This window comes from Macaca nemestrina, chromosome 9 (genome assembly GCF_043159975.1).
Source record: "Macaca nemestrina isolate mMacNem1 chromosome 9, mMacNem.hap1, whole genome shotgun sequence".
Classification (NCBI taxonomy): domain Eukaryota; kingdom Metazoa; phylum Chordata; class Mammalia; order Primates; family Cercopithecidae; genus Macaca; species Macaca nemestrina.
Genome location: NC_092133.1, coordinates 114,509,458 through 114,528,699, shown reverse-complemented (window position 1 = coordinate 114,528,699; position 19,242 = coordinate 114,509,458). Strand labels below are relative to the sequence as shown.

The 19,242-nt window shown below is 46.2% G+C and overlaps 1 protein-coding gene across 20 annotated transcripts in view; it reads right to left on the bottom strand.

Moving 5' to 3' along the window:
- Positions 1-19,242, bottom strand: part of LOC105480065 (supervillin) — a 272,318-nt gene that overhangs the window by 20,308 nt on the left and 232,768 nt on the right. For all 20 annotated transcript variants that reach the window (XM_071070295.1, XM_071070296.1, XM_071070292.1 and 17 more), the window contains 11 exons: positions 16,881-16,970; positions 16,708-16,794; positions 14,928-15,105; positions 12,516-12,688; positions 10,305-10,460; positions 8,870-9,006; positions 7,791-7,938; positions 7,517-7,662; positions 6,099-6,274; positions 3,639-3,783; positions 2,606-2,882 (listed from right to left, as the gene is read on the bottom strand). In XM_071070295.1, coding sequence (XP_070926396.1) covers positions 2,606-2,882; positions 3,639-3,783; positions 6,099-6,274; positions 7,517-7,662; positions 7,791-7,938; positions 8,870-9,006; positions 10,305-10,460; positions 12,516-12,688; positions 14,928-15,105; positions 16,708-16,794; positions 16,881-16,970 — 1,713 coding nt within the window. The remainder of the gene's footprint in view (positions 1-2,605; positions 2,883-3,638; positions 3,784-6,098; positions 6,275-7,516; positions 7,663-7,790; positions 7,939-8,869; positions 9,007-10,304; positions 10,461-12,515; positions 12,689-14,927; positions 15,106-16,707; positions 16,795-16,880; positions 16,971-19,242) is intronic.

Sequence of the window (19,242 nt, the reverse complement as noted above, 5' to 3'; positions counted from 1 at the left end):
TATTTTTAATTAATTCACTTTAACAGGTTTACTCATTCATTCACTCACTATTACCTCCTTTTCCCCTCATAACTAACAGCTAAAGTAAGAAAATGGCTAAATTAAACTATGTCTGGTTTTATACAACACGATTTCCCTTTTTGCATTCTAGGAACGGGCACTCCAAGTGCCTTAATTTGTTCTTTAAAGCTCCCAGTTCCATTACTCCAAAGGTGAAGAGATCTGCCTGCCCCAAAACACACTCAATTCCCTATTATTGTCGTCTTTGGTAACCAGCATCAGAGATGATCACTGTACATGCCACCTCTGCACGAGAGCAAGAGCGGAAATCCACGACAGTGACTCTTCGGAAATTATTATTTTGGGGAGATCCATGTTATCTCATCCTCAAGTTAAAAACAGTAATTATGCTGTTCCTGCTGACACGTCAGTGATGAGTATTTCCTGCACCTACAATGTGAACACAGGCCAGGCACCTGCTAAACGTCGTATATACCTGATTATAAAGTCCTGTGAGCTGAGTACTATAATCCCTATTTTCCAGCTGAGAAAACCAAGGCTCAGACAGGGTAACTTTACCCAGCCCACACAGCTGGTAAGTGAGGGCCTGAGATTCTGAATCCCAGGCTGTAGGGCCCCAGTGCCTGTGGCTTTCCCTCAAGGGACACGGCTCCTTACGAAAAAGGAAAGGAGCAGTTCCAATTGCTTGCTCATAAGAAATTAAGCAGATGAGAAATGCCACTCCCTTTGGGAGGCTGAAGTGGGGGATGGTTTGAGCCCAGGAGTTTGAGACCAGCCTGGGCAACATAATGAGACCGCATCTCTACAAAAAAATAAAAAATTAGCCTGATATGGTGGCACGTGCCTATAGTCCCAGCTACTTGGGAGGCTGAGGCATGAGGATGGCTTGAGCCTGGGAGGTTGAGGCTGCAGTGCGCCGAGATTCTGCCACTGCACTCCAGCTTGGAAGACAGAGTGAAACCCTGTCTCAAAAAAAAAAAGAAAAAAAGAATGAAAAGAGAGAAAGAAATGTCCCTCCCATTGGGGTTCCTTGTCTGACACCCCACTACTCCCTGGAAGGAGAGGCTGGAGCTGCCTGGGCCCTGGAAGAGCCCATTCCTGCTGTTTAAGAAGCTCCTGAAGTTTGATGCATTCAGCGGCTCAACGTCAAGTCGCCTTGCCGCTGGTTCAACCCTGACCTGCTCCATGGTCTGGTCACTGGGCTCTTGGGCCCATCCTTGTAACCAAACTCATGGCTCCCCACATCCTGTGCTGGAGCCCCACTCTGACTCCCTGCCCGCAGAGCGGGTTAACAGCACAGTTGGGTTTGAAAAGAGGCAGGCCTGGGTGTGAGTGTCCAGCTCTGCTCCCTGCTAGCTGTGTGGCTTCAGGCAGGTTCCTTGATCTTACTGTCCTGGTCCTCATCTGAGAAATTAGCATCACAACAGAACAAGTCTCACGGAGCCCGGTAGGCACTCAGTTAGAGACAGGGTAAAGCCCCCAGCATCATGCCCCAGGGGGCGAGGGGACCTCTGGGCCACAGCCGGCTCTGCACAGCACACAACCCCATTGGCCATGTACTCAGCAAGGCCCGCCTGCTGGCTGTTCCTGCACTTGCTTTATGTCATTGATACCACATGCGTCTTGGAGACAGGGTCTGAAATATCTACTTGGTCCCTACAAAGTGTCTTCCATAGAGTAGGTGCTCAGGAAATGTCAGCTGATGAATAGATACATCTTGTATAAATCAGGAAAGAAATCACGTGGTTCCGAGCCTGCAGTTTTCTGATCAGCAAACAGCTGCCTGTGCTTCCTGTGGCCCCAGGGGCAGGTGCACCTGCACAGCAAGGGGGCTGTAAAGAGGCGAAAAAACTCTCTTCTGAGTTGAAATCACAGACCTGTGACCTGCATGCTAAATGGGAAGGGGTGAGGAGCGCTGTGGGAAAGGCTCCTCCTTGGCAAGGAAAGGGGTGATTCCTCTAGAGTTCACCAGGCTCCCCCTTTCCCCAGCACCGAGCATCCAGGCAAGTGTTTTGCAATGGGGTCTGTCACCATCAGGAACCGAGGAGAGTTTAGACTCTGCATTTACTACACCAGACCCACAAAGCACCATCCGTGCTCTCAGTCTCGGGAGAAACAGCCTCTTTCACTTTTCAAATCAATCTTCCGTGCATGTATTGACTATAATGTTACAGCCCATTTGGTTCCAGCTTTAAATCACAAAGACATGCTGTACTTGACCACTTTAATTGAAGCAGCACACAGCCACATGGGAAATATCATTGAGAGGCCAATCATCTCTTTCCCAGAAAAACTCTGGGGACAGGGGCAGGGGAGGGAGAGAGGGAGCCGAGAAGACTTGATGTGCAAGTTCAATTTCTACAGGTGAACACCAGCGGCCTTGGCAATGCTAGGTTGTTAGGAATTCGGCTTTACTTCTTTTCATCTCTGTGGTTTACTAGGTGGCTCTCAAAGGCACATGACTGCAGTGCCCCACTGCACACACCCAGCAGTGAGCACAACAGGGCTCATCGGGGAAGCTGGCTCCTGCAGGGCTGCTGGGCCGACCTCTTTCAGCTGGAAAAAACCATGAGCGTTCACTAACCTGCCGTGCTCACCATGAACTTCCACTTGACCACATAGGCATCCCCCTCGTGGAACTGCCCGATGCTCTGTTTTGGGAGCCTGCTATAGTCGAATTCTAGGATGTGCCAGACATCCACGGAGACACTGGTGATCTCAAACTGCCTCCTGTCATGTCCTTCCACCAGGCCATAGCCACGGCCGACGTTCACCCCGTCCAGGATGGTGCCTGCTGTCGTCTGGGGCATGGACACCATCCGTGTCACATCGTACGGCTTGACATCAGCCCTGGGGTCTTCCTGTGGGGAACATGAAGACATCGGTTCAGTTGCCTGTTTCCACAGCCATTCCTTGTCACACTCAACGGTGCTTCAGCTGTTCCTGGGACAGCATAAAAATACAGCTTCCATCCTCTATCTCATCCTCGGATGTTTAACTGCAGTCAGGGAAAGGCTGCATTTCCAGAAAGACTCTGAGAGGTCTGAACACCCATTGCCACAACAGCGCATGGATGCCCGAGAACAGGTGCAAACCAGACTCTTCACCTCCCGGAGTCAGATTAGAATTGGAGGCCTGTCTGCTGTTCTACCAGTGAATCCTGGGAAGGCTTCCTAGCTTTAAGGGTGTGTGTGTGTGTGTGTGTGTGTGTGTGTGTCCATGGTTTTTTTTTTAATTAAAAAAGTATTTTAGTTGACACATTATTATGAGTATGATTTGATGTGTTGATACACGCATCTGTTTTATGGGGAAGGGCGTGTGGGAAGGAGACGGGAGAGGGAGGATAGGGAGATGTTGGCCAATGGGTATAAAATGACAACGAGAGAGGAGGAATGAGCTCTGGTTTTCTCCTGCACAGTGGGGTGACTGTTTTCCAATACTGTATTGCATATTTCAAAAGAGCTAGAAGAGAAGATCTGAATGTTCTCACTACAAAGAAATGATACATCTGAGGTGATGACCATGCAAACTATCCTGATTTGATCATATTACATCAAGGCCACGTTTGTTGGGACCCGAACCAAGCCCTGAGGTTTGAGACTTGGTCGCCGGAATACCTTGTGCTGGGCAAGTTCCCCGGGGTTCTTCTCATTCGGTCTCTTCAGTTCCGTCCAATCCAGAAACTTCTCTTTGAACAAAATCGTCTCATTGTGTTCAGTAAGTCTCCCAAATATCGCCCAGTCGGGCCGCCCCTGTCCTTTTCTGCAGGGTGGGGGTGGGGGTTGGGAGAACAGACAGGAAAGGAACCAAGATTAAGCCAAGCTTAAACAAAGGAATCTAAAACACATGCAGCTACTGGAAAAACCCTCAAAGTACTTAAGTACATATAAAACAAATGGTTTATTTTCCTGCGTTTTACCAAACAATGACATTTTGTTATTTTAGTCTGAAGTCTTGCAAAGCTTTGTGTCCATAGAGTCTTAAATTTGTGCTTGAATGTGACATGAACCATGTCAGGACTAGACTTCTCTTACATTCCGGCAAATTCTTTTTTTTTTTTTTTTTTTCAGAGATAAGGTCTTGCTCTATTGCCCAGGCTGAAGTGCAATTGCACAATCATAGCTCCCTGCAGCCTCGAACTCCTGGGCTGCAGTGATCCTCCTGCTTCAGACTTGCAAACAGCTGGAACTGCAGGTGTGTGCCACCATGCTTGGCTGATTTTTTTTTTTTATGTGAGACAGGAGTCTTGGTATGTTGCCCGGGCTGGTCTTGAACTCCTGGCCTTAAGTGATCCTTCCTTCTCAGTCTTCCAAAGTGCTGGGACTACAGGCGTGGGCCACATTCTAGCAAATTCTTGTCTTTGGGATGCCCTGGGGTGGCACGCTGGGTGGGGATTTTGGCAAAGGCAGGAGCCACAGGGAAACCTCACTTGTCTACTTTAACCGCCCAGTCACCTGCAGACACTCACCAAGTTTCCCTTCCAATTAATTAATAGACATAGGGAAGCTACCTAGCTCCTCCCTCAATTCTCTACTATTTTATGTCGTGTTACAGCAAAGCTCTCCAGAGTACAGAGATTCTCCCGTCACTAAAATGAACACACTTTCATAGATCATGAAGTGCCTTTTTGTGCACTTATTTCTAAGCCACTGGCCAGGGCAGCAGACATGGAGAGCACAGAGAGATAGGAAAGAAAACGGCACAGCGCCACCTGGAGGTCTTGTGTGGCCGTAAGATTTCAGAATTTACACTGTCCCCAAGAACACAGGTATTTTAGATAAAGGTAGAGCTGAGAAAATATGCTGTGGAGGGCATAGCCCTGGAATAATATGCACGATCTCTTATCCCTCCACATCCATCTTCGGTTGTGAATCCGGCCCGGGATGCAGCCACCCCTTAGAGCAACCAGCCCTGCTGCTCCTGCCCTGCTGTGCTACTGCCTCAGTGGCTTCCTGCTTGGTCAAGACCACAGCTGCTGATGTCACAGCTGAGGCACATCAAAAAGGCTGCCTGATTCAAAGAAAGCTGCCGGATAAATCATAGAACACAGACACTTCCACCTCGTGCTCTTGTGGGACTTCGCGAACCAAACATAAGCACCTATGGAAAATGCACGCAGTCTTGAAAGGCTGTGGTCTTTATCAGAAAATATCTGAATGCCTGTCTCTTATGTCAGTCCTACTCTGCAGGCTTGCCAAGATGATGATTGAAAGGGCTCTTGGTTTCTGCTTTAGAATCTGTCGTTTACGTTTTGAAGCGTCGTGAGCAAGCCACGTGGCAGATTGCAGGGTGAGGGGGAGGAACCTGGGCCAGGAGCCAAGTGTGTCTCTCTCCCCTCTTCCCTGACTTACAGCTGGAACTGGGCTCAGTGGTTTCAGCCTCGTTTGCTATGAAGGGCTGGGTGTGTAATCCTGGCTGCATCTTAAAATCCCCAGGAGCTTTTAAGACATATTGACACGTAAGCTCTAACTCACATGAATCCAAAACACATCTCTGGGGCTGGGCTGAGCAAACGCATCTTTTTAAAGGCCCCTCAGGTGATTCTGTCTCAGAGATGTTGAAAATCAGTGGGTTAGGAGCTCCGTCATCTACTTCCAGATCTGTGATTATGCCATTATTAAATACAGTTGGCCATCACATAGATTTTATGCTTTAGCCTGGTTTTTTTTCTTTGCTATACCAAATAAAATCTTTTGAGCTGTAGTTCCAGTCCTTAAAACAACGGTTGTTACCATACTGATGTTAAACATTAGTGCATTTGCTTAAAAGGGACTTGAAAACTTCTTATCGCACTGCCATACCTTTTAATGGTTTCTACAATCATTAATTAATAAGAAAATCAATAATTGGATTTTACAGCAGGAAACTAGGCAGGAAAGTTGAAATTCATAGACCAGTTCAATGGAAAACATAAGTTAAAGAACGTTCCTTTTGTGACTATTCAGAGTCCGCTGCATATAACCGTTTCTGAAAACTGAACCCTATAAAGAGCGAGAGTAGAGGACTGTGGTGAGAACGGAGGGATCGAAGGGAATCAGCTCGCTCGGCGAGCCGTCCCCAGGTGGCGGCAGGAGTACCTGGGGATAAGCGGATTGCATTCTCCAGGATCCAGGGGATTGATGTCACAGTTCTCATAGTCAAAGGTTCCATTCCATAAGTGCTTTGCCAGCTGAAATGCTATTTTTCGTTGTGCTAATGTGACTTCTTTCCCATGCCATACGTAAACTTCACTACCAAAATCGAACACCAGTACCTGGGAGAAATGGCACAAAAGAATTTGTTAACTTCAAGAACGTGCAACAGTTGAATCAGGTGCAACAGGGTCTCTGCTGACAGCGACTCAAACGGGAGGAAGACAGAAATCCCGATGGGGCAACCAACGCAGACACAAAAACGCCAGGAGATCTCAGCTGGCACTGCCCCGCCAAGCCAGCCGCTGCCCTGGGGGCATGATTCCTCCTCCCAGTGTCCTAAGTGGCCAAGATAATGTTCTCTCCTCTGAACTCTCAAACTGCTAACAACTTGTGATTCACAAGAGTTCTTTAGGTACATCGTCCTGTCGACTTCCTCCCTCTCTCCCCGATTCCTCCCCCTCTCATGTGCTCATTCATTAATATATACATAGAGGCCACTTCATATATGCCAGGCACTCGTGGTCCAGTGGTCCTCCTGTACACAATTCCAAAATCCTTAAGGGCAAGGATCAGATCATAACAATACACACAGGAGGGGTTGATTACGAAGTGTTTGCCGAATGAATACATGAATGTAATGCTATTTCTTATTTTCATGATTCATTTTATTCTTTCTCCTAGAATGATTTCTCCCTTCACTTCCAGCAATTCAAATTTTGCTTAACTCTAAACTCGGCTCAATTTCACTTTCTATGTAAAATTATTCCTGAAAATTTCTTTTTCTGTGACTTTTCCTTCATGTAAATGCCCATACATATCACACAGTCAACCTTGCTCCAGATTACATTCATTCTAATACTCTTCCACCCAATAAAACTTAAAGGCCTGTGTGTCTTCCACTTTCTCAACACTTAGCATGCTTAATGGTACTGGAAATGTATGTAATTAATAAATATTTACTACTGTGACAGGACAAAAACAGCACATTAATTGGGAAATCCATAAATTATATATACGTGCATCTAGTGTTCCTCAAACTTAAGGACTTAAAAATGTTTTATTATAATGTTTATGCAAAATGCAAAAGATAGGGTTAAGTAATATTTGTATTTTGCCTAAGACATAAAAGCCTTCAATGATCCATGCCACCTCTAAATGATATTCTGGATTCCATATTAGCATTTAAGATATTAGTAATGGTTTGAAATCACAAATTTTCTTTAAAAAACTGTAAATGTTCTACAATGGGTACTGACACTGGCTAACCTTTATTGGGCACTTACTCTTTAATTTATTGGGCAGCCTGTGCTGAGTGCTTTCAATGTGCTTTCTCATTGAAGGGCAGAGCCCATGGACTGTACCTCTTTGGGTTGCAGAAGGGAGCACTTTGGAATTTTCCCCCAGTAGTCATCATCAGGAACAAGTTTGTCATCCATGAGACGGTAAATGCAGTTAGTTTCTATTATGGCTGCTTCATAGAGTTCATCTTCTTTTGGGTCTCCAGCAGCTTGGGGATAAGAACAACAGGAGGGCATCACATTTTACGTTGCAAAGTAGCTGGTTTAGAAGAATGAGCTAAGGGAGATGAAAGGAGATTCAAGTCTTGTCAATCTCTGAAGTACAATGAAGTCTTACATTGGTAACTGGTTTGGCCACCCAGAAGCTTCCAGAAGTCTTTGGCTGCATGAGTGTGTGTATTAATTCCTTCTTCGATGGTTTGAATATAAGTAGCTCTACAACCAAGTTCCCTCTTTGTCTGAATTAAAGTTGCAAGTTCTGAGGCCTAAGAAAAGAAAGGAATACAATTACCTGGGTAGAAAAGCCCTTGGCTAGACAGAGTGGCACGTGTCAAAACCAGAGGGAGAAACAGTGTGTGCCTGCAAGGAAAGCCTTGTGATCATGGGTGTGGATGGATGCTGGTTACTGGGTATTTTCAATGACCTCAAGAAAATGTAACCGAAAGACCAGGGAGTATCAATTCTTTTTTTTTTTTTTTTTTTTTTTTTTTTTGAGACGGAGTCTAGCTCTGTTGCCCAGGCTGGAGTGCAGTGGCCGGATCTCAGCTCACTGCAAGCCCCGCCTCCCGGGTTCACGCCATTCTCCTGCCTCAGCCTCCCGAGTAGCTGGGAGTACAGGCGCCCGCCACCTCGCCCGGCTAATTTTTTTTGTATTTTAGTAGAGACGGGGTTTCACCGTGTTAGCCAGGATGGTCTCGATCTCCTGAACTCGTGATCCGCCCGTCTCGGCCTCCCAAAGTGCTGGGATTACAGGCTTGAGCCACCGCGCCCGGCCGGGAGTATCAATTCTTTAGAGCAACAGTTCTCCATCTTCAATAGGTCACATGTGATGCTTTTAAAAAACACCATTCTTTGGGCTTTACCCCATGACAGTCTCATTCACTAGGTCTATGGCAGAACTTCACAGCTACCTGGGATAAAGGACTTTAAAGGGGGCCACTTCCTTTTTTACACAGGAGTAAGAAGGAACCCAGGATCTAAACACTTGGGTGTAGGTCATAGTCCTAAAACATCCCATTTAAACACGTAATGAAGGCTTGTTAGAGAGACATTCAGGACAAGAAATCCTACCTATCCCTTCTCATTTGAATGCAACACCTGGTGTTTGAGAAGCTTTGTGACTGACGCCAGGAAGAACACTCCACTGGTGTGTAAAGGAGAGGTTAGCTAAAGCATTTTTATTTTTCAGGTACCAACCTTTGCCTTTTCTATGACGTTTGCAAACTCTCCTACCCACAGGAAGCAGCAGTGGGGAGAGAGCAGGAGGAAGCAGTCCCCACTGTTGAGCGCCGAAGCTCGAGGTTCCACCAGCCTGGTCTGCACGTGTCTTCTTCCTGAACACAAGGCAGACAATCACCGTCTTTCCAGACAGAACGGGGACAGGACGCACCCACATTGGAAGCATCTCTGCTGCAGACACTTTCACTTCTAAAGAGTCTTGTCTGCTGATAAGAGTGCCCATGCCCAGGGTGGCAGCAGGGGGATTTAGAAAGGGCATCATGATGGCACTAGTGGCTGCTTGTGTGGTTCGTGCTTTCCCAAATGTCACCCGCTTCTCAGGACCATTATCAGTGTCACGTGTGTGGGTTAATGAGGGCTCCCCCTTCCAGGGAGATGAGCGCACAGGCTCCTCTTCCTTCCTTTACTCTTCTCCGGGGGCCTTTCTCTCCCCTGGCCACCTGCTGCACCCAATTATTTCTGTGGCCCAGGCAAGGGAAGCCACGCTTTCAGGAAGGGTCAGATCTTCCCCTGGGGAGTTTCCACTACGAACCCTAGGGGCCTCTCAACAGGAAGGATGGAGCCACCACCTTCTGTGGCTTTCAACACCTTTTCCTAAATATTTGTTGATTTTGAGCTTTCCACAATTACACTGATCGTGTAGTCTCTGGGTTAGGACTCAGGACAGAGATCGGTTATTTGAGTTTGTCACTGGTCTTTTTAAACACACACAATAGGACAGCGGTCATGCAGAAAGACTTGGGAAACCCTCCCGGAGGGAGAGGCTATTTCCTCCATTCACATCTGGAACATTCATCTATACAGTGGCCGCCAGGAGGCAGCCGAGTCTCCCTCCTCATGGCCCAGAGCCCCCTGGTTCGTCTTTGGAGTCTCCCTGGCTACGGACAGGAAGGGCACTGGAGTGCAAGGCAGGTGGGCTTCATCTGCATCCACTTTTCCTTGATTCCTTCCCCAAGCTGTGTCTTCCTCCCCGGTTCTGTACTGACTCGGGGAGGACTGGGCAGGGAGCAGAGAGCCCCTCTGATGACGTAGGGCACCTCTGGTAACTGCATGGATGTTTGGCCACCACGTGGAGCACGGGGCACCAGGAGCAAAAGCTGGGATTCCGGAGTGGGGGGACCTGGGTTCGAATCCAGCTCTGCCACCCAGTAGCTGCTGGGACCCCAGACACATTCCTGCCTCTGGAAGCCATGATGGGCAGAATAATTCCTATGTCATGGGATTGGGGGAAGCTTAGAGACAGGAGGTTGCATAGCAAGGAACACACAGTAGGTTCTCAAAAAGCGTGTGTTCCCTTCCCGGCACAGGCGATGAATTACACAGTCAGGAAGCTTTATGTGACCAGACAGAAACCACAGGCCCTGAGTCACCGTGCCAGGCTGCTCTGAAATACCTTTAATCTGCAACAGCATCAGCCTCTTGTAGGGCACAGCGCTGTTGTTGGAGTTCTGTTCCGTCAGGTTGACGCTCCGCAGGCTGACGTTGCTGAAGTTTTCTTTACTGGCTAAACCCGCCAGGGTGACTTCCGAGAAGTTGGAGTTGGAAGACACTGGGTGGGTTGAATAAGGAAAGACAACGCAGGAGGTTCAGTTACAGTGACAATATTTACAGTCAGAAATTATTCACAACTGACTCAACATCTTTGTCTTTTCAAGTTAATCCTGAAAGGGAAAACATAATCAAGTTTGATTAAATGTGCAATTCAGTGCTTAACCACTTTGTTAAGAATTAAATACAGCATTGAAAATATAAACTGCTTGTTGACAAGTGTCACACTGTCCTGTGCAGAGGGACAAGAACTGAGTGATGAGTTGGACCAGCCACTTTAGTACAAAACCAGGAGCCGGATTCACTTGTTGCAATTCCACTGGAAGCTGTTATAAATCCTAACAACTTTTAGATGCCCAAATGTACAGATACCAGATGACTATTAGACAGTTTTCACCAAAAGCCTTTATATGTAAAGAAAACAAAAAAATAGACACTCTGTAAGGGATCATTCGATTCTAATCTTTATCTGAATACAAAGTGATCAGCCAGATGGTATCTTGAGGTCTTCGGCTCTTAGAGTTAAGACTGTAATTATAAGACAGGTTTTCAGTGCAAAACAGCAAACATCTACAGATCGCTCAGTCATCACTAATCCAACCCCTGGGCCCCCAAAAGTGGAGGCAGAGGAAACATATGTAAAATCTGTGCCAACAAACATTTATTTCTCCAACTTATTGTTTTTAAAAATGTATATGCTGGAGAGAAATTCAGAAATTTATTTCACTGGGATTAGATTTGAAGACATATAACACCACTTGTCCATTCATTATGGTGTTGTGGTTTTGAAATACACTTTTTTTTTTTTGAGAAAGGATGTGGTTCTGTCACCCAGCCTGGAGTGCAGTGGTGCAATCATGGCTCACTGCAGCCTTGACCTCCTGGGGTTAAGTGATCCTCCCACCTCAGCCTCCTGAGTAGCTGGGACCCCAGGTGAGTGCCACCACACCTGGCTAATTTTTTTTATTTTTTGTAGAGATGAACTCTTGCTATGTTTCTCAGGCTGCTCTCAGACTCCTGGGCTCAAGTGATCCTCCTGCCTCTGCCTTCTGAAGTGCTAGGATTACAGGCATGAGCCACCATGTATGGTCTAAAATATACTTTCTTAGTAAACCAGTTATAACGAAAAGACTCAACCACTTCATCTAAATACTATATTTCTAAGAAAAACATGAGGAAATAGGTTTATGAGTGTTATGGGAAAATGAAAATTATAGCAAAATTATTCCAAAAATCAAGATTATGCATGCTATCACCTCAAACCAAGAAAATCACTGTTTAAGAATGATGGAACCCCACATTATTGGGGATGAGAGCAGTGTGGCTCAGCCCACAGTGGGAGTGAGAGTCTGGAGCCCATCTCCTCGCCTGCATTCATTGCCCCTAGCCGGCTCCCTCCAGCCCACATCCCAACTCCGAGAAGCTCAGGGTCCTACCAAGAACAATTTGAAAAGCACTGGCGTATGTGTTAGTTAATAATATAAAAATCTAGGATTAGAAACCCCAGCGATTTGAGGTGTTTTACTGTAAGAGATCAAATGACTTGCTCTTGAATAAGATTAAATGGAGAATGATTGTGTTCAGGATCTACAGAGCTGAAAATGGCTGAATTACCATACCCAGAAATATCCATCTCTTCTAACTTCCGGGAAAAAAACTCAACAAAACAGGGTAATTTGTAACCAGGCACGGTGGCTCGTGCCGGTAATCCCAGCACTTTGGGAGATCAAGGTGGGAGGACTGTTTGAGGCCAGCAAGTTTGAGATGAGCCTGGGAAACATGATAAGACCCCAGTCTCTTAAAAACAAAAACCAAACCCCAGGATAATCTGAATTAACCAGTTGAACAGGTGATACACACTGTGAGAATTTCCATGAAAAATCTTGAAAGTCTAGGTAAGCGTGCACACGTACGTGCAAACTTACTCCTTTTTACTTCATGAGGGTCTTCTGAGCACCATTATTGGCCTTTACAAGGCAGAAAACCAAGCAATGAGTAAATCTTCGGAAAAAACCATTCCCCAGCACAGAAGCAGGGTGGGGGTTCAAATACTCACTCTTTTCTACTTTCATCCGCTTTGACTCCATGAAGGCGACGTTTAATCTCTGCTCGGTGTATTCCTGAAGGAGATCTTCTCTTGCCGCCAGCATTTTCAGGGGATTTTTGGAGGCCTGAACCCGGCGCTTTGGCCTAACTGCGCGCTTGTGCTCGGCCACGGAAGACGTCAATCTGCGGATGGAAGCAGAGCCGCGGTCCCAGTCTTCGACACCGCCCCTGGATGACCTGTGGGTCTTGGACTCCACAGGTATTTCCTGATTTTGTTACAAATCTTGCAACTCCTCCTCCCACCGCCACTCCCCTAATATGGAGTTGTAGAATCTTGGAGATGGAAGAGGGATGCAAGCCCACTGAGTTCAAATCTCAGCCACGCCCGGACGCTCCCACTCACTCATGCCCCTTGGTCTCTGCCTGGAAGGGTGTGGAGTACTTCCGGGCAGCTCATGGCTCTGCTAGACAGCTCTGGGAGTTAGGAAGCTCTTTCCTTTCCTTACGGCGCCCATGCACGTGTCCTAATTCTCTCTTTGGAATCATACACCCATGTCTACTTGTCTGTCTCCCGCAAGCCCTTCGGGAATTTGCAGACCACGGCTCTTTGATATAATCCTCTTCGCTCCGACTAAACTTTCTCCCTGTGCAATAGCTTTCCGTCCCCTTACTGTCTCTCCACGACTAACTTCCACTCAACTCACTGCCTCCCTCTGAAAAATAACCACTTTTTGGAAGAATATCTGAAATAAAATAGGCCCGCAACCATCTGCGACCACCCCACATTCTCACAACTCTGGGGTGGAAAACCAGACTTGGGGAGGTGAGCAGACCGAGCGAAGCGATCTCCCAACAGACTCCCGCTGCCGCTCTCCACCTCCAGCTGCGTCGGCCTCTGTGCCCGAAAGGCCTCTTTACATACCATGGTGTCAGGTGTGTAATATACATATATGTTTACATTATGATATGCAACTATTTAAACAGTGACATTGAATGGGCGGAAGATTGAGAAATGGTAAAACAGCTATGTATGCAAATACCCAAAATACTATTTTGAAGTAGAAAATAGCAAAGGGCTCATTTTTTAAGGTAGGAAATTAAAACATGCAAACTGAAACAAATTGAGCAAACCGGAATATGCAATGAATTTATCAAGAGCAGCTTGTAGAAAATGGTATATGTCACTCTGACAATTTCGCAGGAAAGACCCGATGGGCGTGGTGGACTGCCGTGGGTGGAGCTTGTCCAGCGTGTCCTCCTCTGCTTCTGTAATAGCATCTGGATTTTCCTTTGGGGAAACCACCTCCCTGCGCCCCCACCGTGGCTCTAGAGGAGACCCAGGGACCCGCCTTTAGCCAGTCGGCATCTTCCATCCCATTGGCCACAGTGACTGGTTTAGGGATGGACACGGGACTCAAGTTGAAACCAAGAAAATCAAACCTGGAAATTCTGCTGGGACTACTGGGAAGAGAAGCTACCTGTGCTGGGCTGGCCAGGGAGGCAGCCTTGTGACTCCAGAGCTGGGGTGTCCATCTGCCGTCAGGCCACTGCCTGACGGAGAGTGAGGCCAGCCCAAAGCCAAGACAGACTGTGTTCTGAGGGGCCGCTAGAACCCGAGGCCACACCCGCACTTTTCAGCGAGTGAGCCAGTCAACCCCTCGGCACTGTTCAGCGAGTGAGCCAGTCAACTCCTCGGCACTGTTCAGCGAGTGCCTAAACCCCTCCGCACTGTTCAGCGAGTGAGCCGGTCAACGCCTCCGCACTGTTCAGCCAGTGAGCGGGTAAACCTCTCGGCACTTTTCTTTTTGCTGAAATCAGTTTGAATTGGGATCTTCTTCTTGGCACTTGAGATTGACGGACTCCTAATACCATAATCACTTTTCCTAGTTGGGTTCGTCATGTTCCCGTGGGAAGAGAAACCCTTAGTCATCACTGAGAAAACCCGCAGATCTATTGATTTTGTAAATGATTGGAGGCTAAGTAACATGCCTTACTGATTTTCTAGTGAGCTGTACTAATTTGAGCCCATCTCATCCAAATATTTTGCAACATTATGAGCAAGAATTCAATATGCCAATGAAAGACAGGCGTTGAACTCTCTGCTAAGTGATGTAACTCTAAAAACTGCAAAACAATATTCAAGTTACGTGAAAAATCCAGTGACGCCCTCTTTATGGCACAGGACAAGCAACTGTGGCCCACAGGGTCTGCCTGCCTGCACATCTGGTCTGCATGTTCTATCTGCTGCGAGGCTCCGTGCCCCTGGCTCCTGCAACAGCGTGCCCTGGTTCTAGAATACTAACGCCCCTGTGATGGAGTTAGAAGAAGGAGGTCACATGGGGAAAGAGCCTGGTGGATATGCTGTGTGTAGGCGAAGGAAGCCCTTCTCAGTGGAGGAAAGACGCAGACCCAAATAACTCACTTGGGTGCATAAGGATCGAAAATGACATCGAAGTCCTCGTCCAGCTCCACAGGACTTCTGGGCATATTATAATCCACGCTGTGGTAAAATTTGGCAAAGGTTTCATCATCATCTGGCTTCATCACCTCCTTCACAGATTTGCCGGTGACAGTGAGCACCGTTTCGTGCATCCCGCCAACTATCAACAAAGAAGAAAATGACATAAGAGTTTTATAAAAACAAGACTCCAATTATGCTTCACAATAGTTTAAAAATTCTATTTCCTCTTAAGTTCCAGGAGTGGAAGAAACACGGTTGTGATATACAGGGTCCTGCGGTTGCTTCCCAGGCCCTTACTTAATCTCTGACGTAAGGACTTCCCACCTGAACAAATCTTCTGCAGTAAAATGGTGGGAGAGAGGGAGGCTGACCTTACTGCACACACCCACCCCCTGAACGCTTCTGAACCTGCACTGGCTTCTGCTGAGGGTGGATGAACCAGCCTCGGCCTCATTCTACATCAAGGGTCAGCAAACTTCTTCCGAAAAGGGCCAGCCAGTAAACATTTTAGGCTTTGCGTGGGGAGGGGCAACATGGGGCCTGTGTTGCAACTACTCAGTTCTGCTGTTATAATGCAAAAGCTACTGACAATAGTTCATGAATGGGCATGGATGTGTTTCAGTAAAACTTTATTTACAAAAACAAGGCTGGGCATGGTGGCTTACGCTTACAATCTCAGCACTTTGGGAGGCTGAGGCTGGGGGATCGCTGGAGCCCAGGAGTTTAGCCTGAGCAACATAGTGGGATTCCATCTCTACAAAAACAGAAACAAAAATTAGCCAGGCTTGGTGGTGCACGCCCATAGTCCCACCTACTTGGGAGGCTGAGGTGGGAGGATTGCTTGAATCCAGGAGTTCAAGGCTACAGTGAACTATGATGGCACCACTGCACTCCAGCCTGGGTGACAGAGCAAGACCCTGTCTCTTAAAAACAAACAAACAAGAAAAAACAAAAGCAGGTGGGCAGCTGGATTTGGCAGTGGCCATCGCTTGCTGACCCCCGGGCTAGATCGCTGCTCCATGTATGTAATAAATGCTTTGCTGATTGGCATTCCTTGCCTAGCCAGATCAGTGATTAAATTACACTTTTATATTTCTGTTCAGTGGTGACTGTATTATTTTCAGCCTTTTAGTGGTCACTGTCAATAGCAGGGACTCCCAGCGCCTAGTATTTGGTAAGTTTCCAGGAATGGACATTTTAATCAAGAGATAAAAGGCTGTTTTTGCATATTGCTCTTTTATTTTGTATACCTCATTGACTTTTATATTGAAACATTTATTTCAATATTCATTTGCCATAATTTTCTTTTTGAAATCATTTGTGATTATATGAAATAATATTAGCTTTTACCTTATTGGAAGTTGGTAACATAACAATTTAAAGTTCACCAGGCCCAAGATCACGTTGATTTTGCCGACATATAATAATCTGCTTTCAGAGTTATAAGCAAAATCACTCAGTTCACAATTCCGATTGGATTACACCCCAAGGGTTTACATTCAAGAAAAAAATGTATTATTGGAAGTCCCCAATTTAGTACGTTATCAAGTGAATCAGGGCTTGTTAATCTAATCAGTCTTGACCAAAACTTCATTTTTTGAAGATAACAACAAAGATAATGATTACAGTATGACTTAGTAAAGCCATAATGGAAAGAAAACAATTTAGCTGAGGAAGAAAAGCAATCAGAATTAGGATTTAAAGATTCTGAGAGCAAAGCCTTCTGGCTTCTAGTAGGTACCTTTGTTATTCAGCCTTCTCAGAAAGGTTTCCAGCCTGTCCAACTTCAGGTCCGATTCCAACTGCATATCTGGTCTGGCTTCGATATCTAGGCGAGCAGAAACTGTCAGTGAGACCGCATCACTGAGGCCTCTTCTGATCAGGCTTGGCGTGGCCGGGGCCTTGGCGACTTACCTTCCAGGGGTTTGGAAACGGGTGTGGTGCCTCTTGTTTTACTGCAAATGGGTGAGGCTACTGGGGTTATGGCAGTGGGTGACGCCAAACCTGCGGAACACACAGACGAGCTACTGAGCATCTCAAGGTCACTTCTGGAAATCTCTGGGACCCTGATGCATCTCCAGGAGTCCCAGGGTAGATGGCACAACATATAAGAATGTACACACATGCAGGCGCACACACACGCACTTCACAGGTACGGCAACTGTGGGACAACCAACTGCAAATGTAGACAAGATTTTATTATTTCCAAGGACTGTAGTGGCTGACAAGCTGATATTCCAAAATGAATGCTGAAGACGTGGGAAAACATGTCCATGACACGTTAACTTGGGCAAACGCAGCTGTGAGTTCTGAGGCCCTCTGGGGATGGCAGGGGCAGCTGAGAGTGCACTGGTGCCATCTGCAGAATAAGCTGTGTCACACTCGCCAGCAAGTGACCCTCGGCACTGAAGCTCTCCTCCAGGCTGAAGGGAGGGAGGGACAGTGGCCTTGGGGACATTACACAGACAGTAATCCAAGGAAGGCCAACCTTTCAGAAGAAACCACAGACCAGGGCAGGTCTGGACCGACTGTGCGTGTTGGAAGGTCCTGTTCATCTCCCATGTGGGCGGAAACAGGAAATGCTTTTCCTCGTATATTTACTGAGAAGCAGGGTGAGGAATCTTTAAAAGGGCAAATGGTCAGAGACATACGAAAGGGAAAGGGAGGAATTCCGGTATGAAGAAAGTATCCAGCTGGAAGAAGAAAACTTAGTAAAGAGAAGGATGAGTATCGCTTCCCTAACCGAAGTGGAAGGCATTGGAAAGAAAACTAGTGCATTTACAAAAACCAAAATGAGATGTGAATGTTCTCTGCACTCATTTGTAATAAATGTGAAATCCTTAGATGACATTGCCACTTAGATGACAATGCATCCCTGGACGAACAACATCCAGAGAATATGCCAATCACTATTGCAAGGAAAACCAAATGAATGAATGATTCTGCTCCTTCCTCCTGTGAATGGGAGAAGTATTACAGCATAAAAATTTAATAAAAAATACCATTAAATGGTTTAAAACTCAAGTGTTAGTAATATTCTACAAGAACTTCTCATTATGTACATATATTTGATTGATGATGTCAATAAAAGTTTTAAAATTTGTTTCAATTACCAGACCTGCAAAGGGTTTATATCCATGAGAAAGTAAACTTTATTGAAAGATGATAAAGATAAATAAAATCTGGTATCACAGGGTGGGCAGGGAAATCATCACTTACTAGAAGGATGCTTAAGAGACATCAGAGGAGTTTATTAGCAGAGGCCGTTGGCTTCGCAGCTAATAAGCAGGACTGACTCTGAAGGCTGGTTTCCAAAGCAACCGGAGAAATCCGTCCCTGTCCTGGCCAGTGCCGGGCAAACCCCGCTGCCATGGCTCCCCCTGCTGGTGGTTCAGGCAGTGGCACTATGTGAAAGTGCTCCCCACCCTGCTAAGGATCCTTAGGGAGTGAATGGCTCATGGCGGGGAGATGCAAATTACAAAACATTAAAACAAAACAAAAATCTCCCCGATAGCTATTTTCAATGAATTCTAGGTACAACAACCAGTCACGTACTCTCTTAGGGAACATTTTCACAGATGTCAGTGTGGACAAGGGCAGTGGCATTTGGTAGTAAGAACCCACTTGCAAATATATTAGGGTTTTTAAGATGGAAGAAAGAAAAGAAACCAAAGCAGGAAATCATCAAGATAAAAGTCCGGGCTAGAAGTTGGAAAACCTGAGTTCAGGTTCAAGTTCTCAGCTCCAGTTCTACTTAGCCACTCTGCGCCTAAGGAGGTGCTTCTGTTAAAGAAGGGTTGGGACTCACGTTAAAGGAGTTTAAACACGATTATCCAGTTCTGTGATCTGATGCAGAAAATTGGCAAATAATTTAATGTGAGAGTAAACTATCTTCTCTTATCTTTTCACAATTCCAAGATGAGGTAAGAATAGATGTGTTAGAAAGGATTCCCCACTAAGATTTGAGTTAATCACAATTCAGGGATTTCCATGCCTCGCTCCTTCCCTTCCTTCCACAAACATTCATTATGTACCTATAATGAGTTAGGTACTCATCATAAAAGTGTGGATCCCTAAAGGTTCTGAGAAAAAGAAAAGCTAAATCCATAAGTTTGATGACAAGAGGTTAAGATGAAGTGAATGTGAAAATGAATACCACTAAGTTGGGAAATTTGCTTTGAAATAATAGCTTAGAAAATGATGGTATGTGCATATGGTGACAAAGGGAGCCCAAATTTTAAGGATTTCCTGCAGGATAGGAAATAAAGCCCCAGAC